Source organism: Pagrus major, chromosome 21 (genome assembly GCF_040436345.1).
Source record: "Pagrus major chromosome 21, Pma_NU_1.0".
NCBI lineage: Eukaryota > Metazoa > Chordata > Actinopteri > Spariformes > Sparidae > Pagrus > Pagrus major.
This window is the reverse complement of record NC_133235.1, coordinates 30,509,772-30,521,398: the sequence shown is the minus strand read 5'-3', so window position 1 is coordinate 30,521,398 and position 11,627 is coordinate 30,509,772. Positions and strand designations below refer to the sequence as shown.

The 11,627-nt window shown below is 43.3% G+C and overlaps 2 protein-coding genes across 3 annotated transcripts in view; both read right to left on the bottom strand.

Moving 5' to 3' along the window:
• Positions 1-3,119, bottom strand: part of ccr9a (chemokine (C-C motif) receptor 9a) — a 4,392-nt gene extending 1,273 nt beyond the window's left edge. The window contains exons 1-3 of one of the 2 annotated variants that reach the window (XM_073492138.1): positions 3,067-3,119; positions 1,299-1,379; positions 1-377 (exon numbers count right to left, since the gene is read on the bottom strand). The exon at positions 1-377 is cut by the window's left edge and continues 1,273 nt beyond it. In XM_073492138.1, the coding sequence (XP_073348239.1) occupies positions 1-377; positions 1,299-1,340 (419 nt within the window). In that variant the 5' untranslated portion in view covers positions 1,341-1,379; positions 3,067-3,119. Of the gene's footprint in view, positions 378-1,298; positions 1,480-3,066 lie in introns of those variants that run through there. The other variant, XM_073492137.1, reaches the window with a different exon arrangement.
• A 1,954-nt stretch (positions 3,120-5,073) lies between these two features.
• Positions 5,074-10,573, bottom strand: LOC141016972 (elongation factor 1-alpha-like). The gene is made up of 7 exons (XM_073491586.1): positions 10,430-10,573; positions 8,357-8,536; positions 7,916-8,206; positions 6,389-6,539; positions 5,981-6,237; positions 5,530-5,764; positions 5,074-5,177 (listed from the first exon to the last, which is right to left on the bottom strand). Exons 1-7 carry the CDS (start codon positions 10,571-10,573, stop codon positions 5,074-5,076), a joined length of 1,362 nt encoding a protein of 453 aa, XP_073347687.1.
• Positions 10,574-11,627: the final 1,054 nt, after the last annotated feature.

Genomic DNA, 11,627 nt, shown 5'->3' with positions numbered 1-11,627 from the left:
CTGATGCAGGTAAGCAGCAGCATGCTGCTGAACAGGTTCAGCTTGTAGAGGGCGGAGTTCACCTTGCAGAGGGCAGAGCCGAAGGTCCAGCCATGTGACGCCTCGGCCGCCCAAAGCGGCAGCGTGACGAGGAACAGCAGGTCTGCCACCGCCAAGTTCAGCAGGTACACGTCCGTCATGGTCTTAAGTCGCCGCCGGAAGTTCAGGTAGATCCATACCACGGCCAGATTCCCGGCTCCGCCCACCAGGGCGATCATCCAAAAGAGCGGTGGCTCGTAACGACCCCTGAACTCCCGTACAGACTCCCGGTCACACATCAGGTCAGGGTAGTCATAGTAGTCATCGTAGTTGGGCGAGGGGCTAAGGGAAGACGGGTCCTGATAAGAAGAGAGAACACACCTGAACACACATCTGAACACACCTGAACACACACCTGAACACACACCTGAACACACCTGAACACATCTGAACACATCTGAACACACCTGAACACACCTGAACACACAGCTGAACACAGCTGAACACCTCTGAACACACCTGAACACACCTGAACGCACAGCTGAACACACCTGAACATACCTGAACACACATCTGAACACACCTGGACACACACCTGAACACACACCTGAACACAGCTGAACACACAGCTGAGCACATCTGAACACACCTGAACACACACCTGAACACACCTCTGAACACATCTGAACACATCTGAACACATCTGAACACACCTGAACACCTCTGAACACATCTGAACACACCTGAACACATCTGAACACATCTGAACACACCTGAACACACCTGAACACACATCTGAACACACACCTGAACACACATCTGAACACACCTGAACACACCTGAACACACATCTGAACACACCTGAACACACACCTGAACACACATCTGAACACACCTGAACACACACCTGAACACACATCTGAACACACCTGAACACACCTGAACACACATCTGAACACATCTGAACACACCTGAACATATCTGAACACACCTGAACACACCTGAACACATCTGAACACATCTGAACACACCTGAACACACACCTGAACACACATCTGAACACACCTGAACACACATCTGAACACACCTGAACACACCTGAACACACCTGAACACATCTGAACACACCTGAATACGTCCCTCTGTCTGACTGCACGTACAGCAAAAAATCTCCACCCACTAATCAATTAATCAATAATCCAATGATTCACTCTAAAAGGAGATCAATAACTGATAACCATTCATTGTTATGTGTGTGTGTGTGTGGGCGTGGTTTGTTACCTCAGTGGTGAATGCTGTCATATTGTCATCCATCGAGGTCATGTGATCAGATTTTTTATGTCGATGAGGTCATTCAGTGACCTACAAAAAAGACACAAAGACAAACAGGTTCAGGACAAACAGCAGCTGTGACATCACACGCTGACATCACTCTGTGAAAAAATAGTCTGGTCCCAACAGTTTAACAGTCTGGTCCCAACAGTTTCACAGTCTGGTCCCAACAGTTTAACAGTCTGGTCCCAACAGTTTAACAGTCTGGTCCCAACAGTTTAACAGTCTGGTCCCAACAGTTTAACAGTCTGGTCCCAACAGTTTCATAGTCTGGTCCCAACAGTTTAACAGTCTGGTCCCAACAGTTTAACAGTCTGGTCCCAACAGTTTCATAGTCTGGTCCCAACAGTTTCATAGTCTGGTCCCAACAGTTTAACAGTCTGGTCCCAACAGTTTCATAGTCTGGTCCCAACAGTTTCATAGTCTGGTCCCAACAGTTTAACAGTCTGGTCCCAACAGTTTCATAGTCTGGTCCCAACAGTTTAACAGTCTGGTCCCAACAGTTTCATAGTCTGGTCCCAACAGTTTCATAGTCTGGTCCCAACAGTTTAACAGTCTGGTCCCAACAGTTTCATAGTCTGGTCCCAACAGTTTAACAGTCTGGTCCCAACAGTTTAACAGTCTGGTCCCAACAGTTTAACAGTCTGGTCCCAACAGTTTCATAGTCTGGTCCCAACAGTTTAACAGTCTGGTCCCAACAGTTTCATAGTCTGGTCCCAACAGTTTCATAGTCTGGTCCCAACAGTTTAACAGTCTGGTCCCAACAGTTTAACAGTCTGGTCCCAACAGTTTCATAGTCTGGTCCCAACAGTTTAACAGTCTGGTCCCAACAGTTTAACAGTCTGGTCCCAACAGTTTCATAGTCTGGTCCCAACAGTTTCATAGTCTGGTCCCAACAGTTTAACAGTCTGGTCCCAACAGTTTCATAGTCTGGTCCCAACAGTTTAACAGTCTGGTCCCAACAGTTTCATAGTCTGGTCCCAACAGTTTCATAGTCTGGTCCCAACAGTTTAACAGTCTGGTCCCAACAGTTTAACAGTCTGGTCCCAACAGTTTCATAGTCTGGTCCCAACAGTTTAACAGTCTGGCAAGTTTTTTCTCACTCAAATCGACGGTCTAAGGACCGAGGATGTTGCTGGCTGTACAGATTGTACAGAAGTCCACTGTGGCAATGTGATTGTTGATTGTGGGCTGCATGAATAAAACTGATTTAATTTGATTGTTTGATGAAAACAGTGAAAAATGTGGTGACAATGATCCAGAGCCCAAAGTGACACCTTCACCATGTTTGTTTAGTCCAGCTGTGAAGATGCAGTCATACAATGATTTCACAACAAAAATCACTGAAAAAGAAATGATGATGAGTGTGTGATCATTAATTTTGACTGATTGATTAATGAACTAATGGTCTCAGAATCTGAATTTGTAAAGTACCAGCTCTGTACTGTTAAGTACAGTAGTTGAGTAAATATACTTAGTTACATGCCAGTACTGCTGCTGGCAGACAGAAGTTAAGCTAATAATGATGATAATATACAAAATAACAGGAAATAGAAAAAATGAAGACAGTCCAATGAAACACCAGCAGATAAAGTTCTAATGAGACAAAATGTCCATCTAACACATACAGATATAAAATGTCTAAAGTTGTTTCATAAAATAAAGAGTAGCACAGACACAGACAGACAGACAGACAGACAGACGGGTGTGGACTCACAGTTGGCGTCTCTTCGTCTCAGCGTCTCACAGTTTGTGTCCGTTACACCACAGACAGAAGATCACAGTCAAAGCAGAAGTTAAACTCAGAGGGAGGAGCGCACTGACTCATTAACCCTTAACCAGCACATAATCAACCCTTAACTAACCCTTAACTAACACAATCAACCCTTAACTAACCTTAACTAACACATAATCAACCCTTAACTAACAGATAATCAACCCTTAACTAACCTTAACTAACACATAATCAACCCTTAACTAACAGATAATCAACCCTTAACTAACCTTAACTAACACATAATCAACCCTTAATTAACATTAACCGTCTCAGTCTAAATCAGTGTGTGTGTGAGTGTGTGTGTGTGTGTGTGTGTGTGTGTGTGTGTAGATCATTCGTTTGTCTTTTAATTTGAAAACCTTTTTAAAAACACCTTAAGTTGAAAAGCCTTTAATGAACAGATGAAGTAGAGTTTGAGGGCTTTATGACTTTCCCCTTAATCACCACAGATCAATGAATGATGAGTTAAGGTGTCATTAAGCTTCTTGTTAATATTTTCAGCTGCTAGCGAAAGAGATAATTAACAGCATCAGCAGATTTAATGGACTAATTAATGGAAACATTGATTACTTTGACTGATGGACTAAATAAACTGAGACCGACAGAAAACTGCTAAAATGTTGTTGTGCAGAAAATGTAACCAGCGGTGGCACTGAGGTGTCTGTGGTTGTACACCATGTTCTTTTCTGTGTTTGTTCACTTCCCGTTAGAAAGGTTAACACACACACACACACACACACACACACACACACACACACACACACATTGACTTCCATTCATTCAGACTGAGCTGACCTTAAAGGGTCAGGTGACGTATATCTGTGTCAGTTCTGCAGTAAATGTTGTGATAATGATCCATGCAGCAGTCGGGTGCTCAGACACATCAGGCTGAGCAGCTGCTTCCATCATGACGATGGTAAAACACAGCCAGCTGTTTACAGCTGTTAGCAGGCGCTCGCTTCACTGTCGTCAGCTTCAGTTTCAACATGGCTGCTCAGAGTGTTGTCCTCCAGCTCCCAAACTCTCCTCCCCATAGTTCCCGTTTGAAACCACGTGTGTCCTGTTTCTGAACCTTTCATTTTTCCTCCGCTCACCGTCTCACCATCACAGTTTGAGTTTAGCTCGTTAACTAATCATAGATGATGTCCTCACAGGGGGCCGGACACCTGCTAGCCGCCCAGTCTGCAGGATGTAACATTAGCAGTTAGCATTTCTGCAAACCACACACACGTGGTAGTCTGAATGGGTGTGTGTGCTCTGTGTTTTGTCACATCTCCACGGTGTACAGTGAGACGTACAGTGGTCTGTCTGGGGTGGTGTGTCTGTGGTGGTGTGTCTGTGGTGGTCTGTCTGGGGTGGTCTGTCTGGGGTGGTCTGATGGCAGGCTTGGTTAATCTGCTAACAGGGGAGGTTGCCCCCCCACAGACCAACTCTCATTGGATCTGTTCTCCAGTGAAACGTCACGTGTGTGTGTGTGTGTGTGTGTGTGTGTGTGTGTGACAGAGGTCACCTCCAAACACACACACGTGTTAGTGCACATGTACTTTTACTGCATGTGTGTGACGAAATTGAAACAGGAATCAGCCACATTGCGTGACAAGCTGTGACCACACACACACACACACACACACACACACACACACTCTCTCTCTCTCTCTCTGTCTCACCTTCCTGTCTTGTCAGAACAGGAAAAAACAGCCTGGTCATGTGACCTGATTTACATTTCCTGTTCACACTTCTTCTTCTTCTTCTTCTTCTTCTTCTTCTTCTTCTTCTTCTTCTCCTTCCATTATTAAACAAAAACCAGGACGACCAATTTCTGACCAACCAATAAAGACACACACACACACGCTTCCTTTAATCTCATAAGCTTTAATTGATGTAATCGATCGTCTAGATTGACAGCGGGTCGTCTGAGCCATTAAACATGGTTGACAGGAAGTGAAATCACTTCTTCTTTGATGCTGACTTGGCAGCCTTTGTCGACTTCTCAACCTCCTTCACCACGCCAACCGCCACCGTCTGTTTCATGTCACGTACCGCAAAGCGACCTGACAGACAGAAAGAGGGAAAAAATGAATCTATCTGTAATGAAGATATCACCATCATTATGCCATCACTGTCATCACTATGTTATACATATATGTATATATATGTTTTATATAGGACCTTTAAAACCTTGTTAAGACGGAGCTAATAACAGGATGATTGATGGATAAATTGATAGATTTGATTGATGAAATGCATCTTAATTTACACCTTAAACTGACCTGAAATATTTCACTAAGCTTAAATCGATGATTTTAATCTGTTGTTGAATTCAGCTAATCTGAGGTTCTGTTACTGTGTAGGAACCCATGAAGTGACTGGCTGGTTAGCAGCTGACTTTAACCCTTTACTCACCCAGCGGGGCGAACTCAGAGAAGGTCTCCACCACCATCGGTTTGCTGGGAATGAGCTTCACAATCGCAGCGTCTCCAGTTTTAATCATTTTAGGATTGTCCTCCAATTTCTTTCCACTGCGCCGGTCGATCTTCTCAACCAACTCTGCAAACTTACAGGCAACATGGGCAGTGTGGCAGTCCAGCACCGGAGCATAACCAGTGTGGATCTCTCCAGGGTGGTTCAACACAATCACCTGACCACAGAAAACACTCATTAATACCACTGAATCACTGATGAGCCAGACATTCTGCATTCATAATCAGGTTCTGAGTCTCTGTGGTGGTTCTGAGTCCTGTAGATTATATTATGACATTTTCATGAGCTGCTGTGGAACTGTGAGCAGAAAGCTGTCAGACGGGGAATTGGACCCTCGTCTTCATCTGAAACTGTGGGATGGATGAAGACTGACCTGAGCCTTGAAGAAGGCAGTCTCACACGGTGGGTTGTCCTTACTGTTCCCGGCAACGTTCCCTCGTTTGATGTCTTTGAGAGACAAGTTTTTGATGTTGAACCCGATGTTGTCTCCGGGCAGAGCCTCGGTGAGAGCCTCGTGGTGCATCTCCACAGACTTCACTTCTGCGGTCAGATTCGGAGGGGCAAACGTTACCACAACGCCCGGCTTCAAGATTCCTGTCTCCACCCGACCCACTGGCACTGTCCCGATACCTGAAACCACAGAAAACAGAGCAAGGCTTGTATTCACAGTCCATCAGCTCACCCCAGGACTCCTCTAAGAGTCCCTCAGCAGTCCATGATGAATAAAGTACAAGTACGTGTCAGGTGTACTTTAGTGCAGTACTTGAGTAGATATTGTCACCTCCAATCTTGTAGACGTCCTGCAGAGGGATTCTCAGAGGTTTTTTTGTGGGTCTTTCAGGAGGGAGGATGCTGTCCAGAGCTTGAAACAGAGTCTTTCCAGATGCATTCCCTTCTGACCTCTCAATACTCCATCCTTTAAACCACGGCATCTGTGGAGAGACACAACTCCTTCACTTAGAGCTGCAACTCCATTCATCAGTCAGAATCATCAACAAGTTCTGAACCCTCGTCTCTTAATCAAAATACTGACAATCCCTCCAAAATCCTTCAGTATCTTCAGCCCCATGTGTCCATTAATCATCATCAAATATGTCAAGTAGCGTGCAGATTAACGAGTAATTGTTCTTTATCTGTCAATTAATGAATTCTTAAGGTTCTCAGTGGGCTTTTTGACTTCCATGTTTGTTTTTGGACACACATGATGCGATACGCAGTCCTGCCGGATGTAGTAAAAAAAGTAGTTAATTGTTACCTTGCACTGTTTTACTTCACTCATGTTTCATTACACCTTTCAGTAAAGTGTGAACTGTTTGACCTTGAACAGTGACCTCGCTAATTTATCGGAAACTGTTTGTGCACAATAGCGTCCTGTGCAACCCCAATGCTTATCGGGTGTATGTGGGCACTTTGAAGGCCGCTAACCCTAACCTCCTTATTGTCTTGTCCTCATTCTATTCTCTAAACTGTGACTTTCACTGTAACTCGATGTCAGTCTCACCCAGGACGCCCTGGTGTGGGGCTGGCATTTCAGCTGAAACTGGTTGACCCTGTTTACTCTTTACTTTCTTATACCACTTCATTAAAAATGCAGACAACGTTTTGTGATTCATCCTTTATTTGTTGACTTCTAAATAAGAATTTCTACCACACCGATGTGTTCAGTGTTCCTCAGGACTAAGCTGCAGCCTTCAACATAAAGTCTTCCTCCATTCTCAGTAATGATGAACTCATTTCTGTCTCTACATCTTTTAAGTGAAGGTAGTTTGCTGTGTTTTCAGGGGACCAGGAGGTATTTTTTGCATCCCACTGCTTTTCTTAAAAAAACCTGCACTACTCTGCTTCTGATTGGTTTACCCTGATACTCTTATGCAAACCCAGTCTAGATGAAACTGTGATCACAGAGGCTGTGTTCTCTGTTTGTTTTTCTCGTGGTTGGTTTGAACAACAAACATCCTGTGGCGGTTCATTCAGCAGATTGTGAGCTGTAGTTTCCCCAGTAAACAGATCGACCACTTCGGCCTCCAACCTGAGATGGTCTGGAAGAGCAGCAGCAGGCCCACAGGAGGGATGGGACAGCTGAGGTGTTGTAAACTACAGGTCATGGTCTGCTGTATCAACACCACCACTGGATGTTTGTTGAACCACAACAGCAAGAAAAAGAGACACAAGCAGAGCTCCACATAACACAGCCCATAGGAAGGCACAACCAATGCAATCAACAAAGGTAACCAATCAGAGACAGAGTAGGGCAGGTCTGGCAAGAAAAGCAGTGGGATCCATACTAAAGTGTTAAAGGGTTCCTTACCTTGTCTGATGCTTCGAGCATATTGTCTCCATGATAGCCGCTAATCGGGACGAAGGCCACAGCCTTTGGGTTGTATCCAACCTTCTTGATATATGCGGCTATCTCTTTAACCACCTCATTGAAGCGTGCCTCACTGTACCCGGCAGAGTCCATCTTGTTGACGGCTATGATCATCTGCTTGACGCCTAGCGTGTTCGCGAGCAGAGCGTGTTCTCTTGTCTGACCATTTTTACTGATTCCCGCCTCAAACTCTCCAGTTCCCGCTGCCACAATCAGCACGGCACAGTCAGCCTGTAGTGAAATTGATGACATCATCAGTGACATAATTACTGAGATCAATAATGTAAACATCCTGCATCAGAGTGGGCTTAAGTGTTAGCATGCATAATCTATGCGGAAGTGTCCTATGACAAGCAGTGTGACATCAGAGGTGGGCAGGACCTGGGAGGTTCCAGTGATCATGTTCTTGATGAAATCACGGTGTCCCGGTGCATCGATGACGGTGATGTAATAATTTACTGTCTCAAACTTCCAGAGCGCAATGTCGATGGTGATGCCACGCTCACGCTCCGCCTTCAGCTTGTCCAACACCCAGGCGTACTTGAAGGAACCTTTCCCCATCTGTAACCATAGAAACAGTTCAGCCAATCAGATGCCTGGACAGCTCACATCCCATGGGATAAAACAGCATTGAAATATACAGTATGACTGGAATGCACAGTATCAGTGAGGTGTACTACAGTATGACTGAAATGTACTACAGTATCAGTGAGGTGTACTACAGTATGACTGAAATGTACTACAGTATGAGTGAGGTGTACTACAGTATGACTGGAATGCACAGTATCAGTGAGGTGTACTACAGTATGACTGAAATGTACTACAGTATCAGTGAGGTGTACTACAATATGACTGAAATGTACTACAGTATGAGTGAGGTGTACTACAGTATGACTGAAATGTACTACAGTATGAGTGAGGTGTACTACAGTATGACTGAAATGTACTACAGTATGAGTGAGGTGTACTACAGTATGACTGAAATGTACTACAGTATGAGTGAGGTGTACTACAATATGACTGAAATGTACTACAGTATGACTGAAATGTACTGCAGTATCAGTGAGGTGTACTACAGTATGACTGAAATGTACTACAGTATCAGTGAGGTGTACTACAGTATGACTGAAATGTACTACAGTATGAGTGAGGTGTACTACAGTATGACTGAAATGTACTACAGTATGAGTGAGGTGTACTACAATATGACTGAAATGTACTACAGTATGACTGAAATGTACTGCAGTATCAGTGAGGTGTACTACAGTATGACTGAAATGTACTACAGTATCAGTGAGGTGTACTACAGTATGACTGGAATGCACAGTATCAGTGAGGTGTACTACAGTATGACTGAAATGTACTGCAGTATCAGTGAGGTGTACTACAGTATGACTGAAATGTACTACAGTATCAGTGAGGTGTACTACAGTATGACTGAAATGTACTACAGTACCATACAGCTCTAAATGTCATTAATCTTTTGTAAATGTGAGTTCAGGGGATAATTAAAGGTCCAGCGTGCTGGATTTACTGACATGTAGCGAACCAACTGGATACCCCTCGTCTCTCCCTCCCCTACAGTCCCTCTCTCTCTATCCAGTGTTTGGTTTGTCTGCTCTGGGCTCCTGTAGAAACATGGCCGACTCCCTCTGATTACACACTCATTACTAATATTATATTGAAATCCTGCACACTGGAGCTTTAATGGAGAGAAATATATTAAAGTGTTGTAACTGATTATCTGCACAATCTATTATTTTTTAGGATTAAATATCTATCTATATATATAATTTATCTATATAAATTATTGAAATGTAAGGGACAAAACTTCTTCAGATACATTCTGCTATACAATATACACAGGCTACATATCTGAAAGAAAATATTTGAAGTATTTGTACTGTAAGGGCTGTGCAAGATGATGTGTGGTCTAAAATTATATATCATAATATATTACATTTATATTTCTAATTAATTATCCACCATCACAGATGTTAAACTCCCTCATGTCATCATACTTTTATTTTAATTTCATAACATCCTGTTTTTACACATCAAAAGTCCACAGTGTGTGATGTTGTCTTAAGGTGGAGATTTAAGGTGGAATCGTGAGTGTGTTAAGACCTTCAGTGTTTTAATTTTAGGAAAAGAATTAGAATTATTTTCATTTCATTCATGAAATATGTTGAAAAGAACAAACACAATCTTTTTACTGGTAGCAGGTGTGTCCATGTCAGGTGATGCAGCAGGAAGTGACACGTTGTTTTTCCTGAACATGACGTGTGTTTGCAGAGCTGCTGCACCAGAGGACTGCTGGTGTCACTTTATTTTTCCAAGAAAGCCATCACATGGATTGATTATAGTTTCTTAATCTTTTTAAGGTAATGGTGTAATCCCAATCACATGTAATCTATTACTACCAAACCCTGGTAGTACTGCAGTGTCACTGACCTCATTTGCCTCCTTCTCAAACTTCTCGATGGTCCTCTTATCGATTCCTCCACACTTGTAGATCAGGTGACCCGTCGTGGTCGATTTCCCAGAATCCACGTGGCCGATGACCACGATGCTAATGTGGACCTTTTCCTTGGCCATGACTACACACACACACACACACACACACACACAGGTGAGACAAACAGGAAGACTTATTTAGATGTTATTTAACCCTTTTCAAGCTTAAAATCTTCACTGTAGCTGCTGAGCTAACAGTGTTAGTGTGCACACCGTCTGAAGTGGGTGCACACACACACATGTATATGTATATGTATGTATATACAGTGGTGGCCAAAATTATTAGAACACCAGGCATATTTAAGAGGTTTCAGTTGTTTTTGTTGAATTGGCCATTAAAATACCCATAAAAGAATGAAATATCTACAAAGTCATCATTATGCTCTATAAACCATAGAATAGTGCCATCATAAGGTGATTTAGGTCATTTTCCTTACAAAAAACAAACTAGGCCTATTTCACTGTCAATGTCACACAATCATGTTCCTTCACAGAAGAAGCCAAATTACTTGTGTAATCATTGTTAGGTGTGATCGTGGTTAAATTGATGGTGATGCAAGAGTCTTAGGACACAGCTGTGTGAACGTACAATGCCTACTCTGCTCATTAAGTGATTGGTAACATCAGGGTTTTGTCACTGAGGCCACACCACCAACTGGTATAAATTCAAAGCCTCTAGAAGTAGTCTTGAAGCACACGTTGCTCTATGAACATGGCTAAGGTGAAGAAGGAGCTAACGAGTGAGCAACGGGTTCGAATAAAGGCCCTTTTTGATGCTGGCTGGAGTTACCGCCGCATAGCCAAGGACTTGAGATGCAGTCCAAGCACTGTAAAGTACACTTTCGACCGTCATGATGCCACCGATTCACACCAGAACCGAAAGGGGAGGGTAGAAAAAAATAACTTTAAGACAGACAAGTGAAGCATCTCAAAATTCTCAGTCTTAAGGACCAAAGAAAGACCTCACAAGAACTGCTTGACGAGATCAACACCACAATGACTAATGGTGCAACAGTGTCTTCAAGAACTGTGCATCGAAAACTGGGAGAAGAAGGACGTGTTGGCAGAATAGCAGCAAAGAAACCATTACTGAAAGAGAAAAATGGAGTGAAACACCTGAAATTTGCTCAAGAAC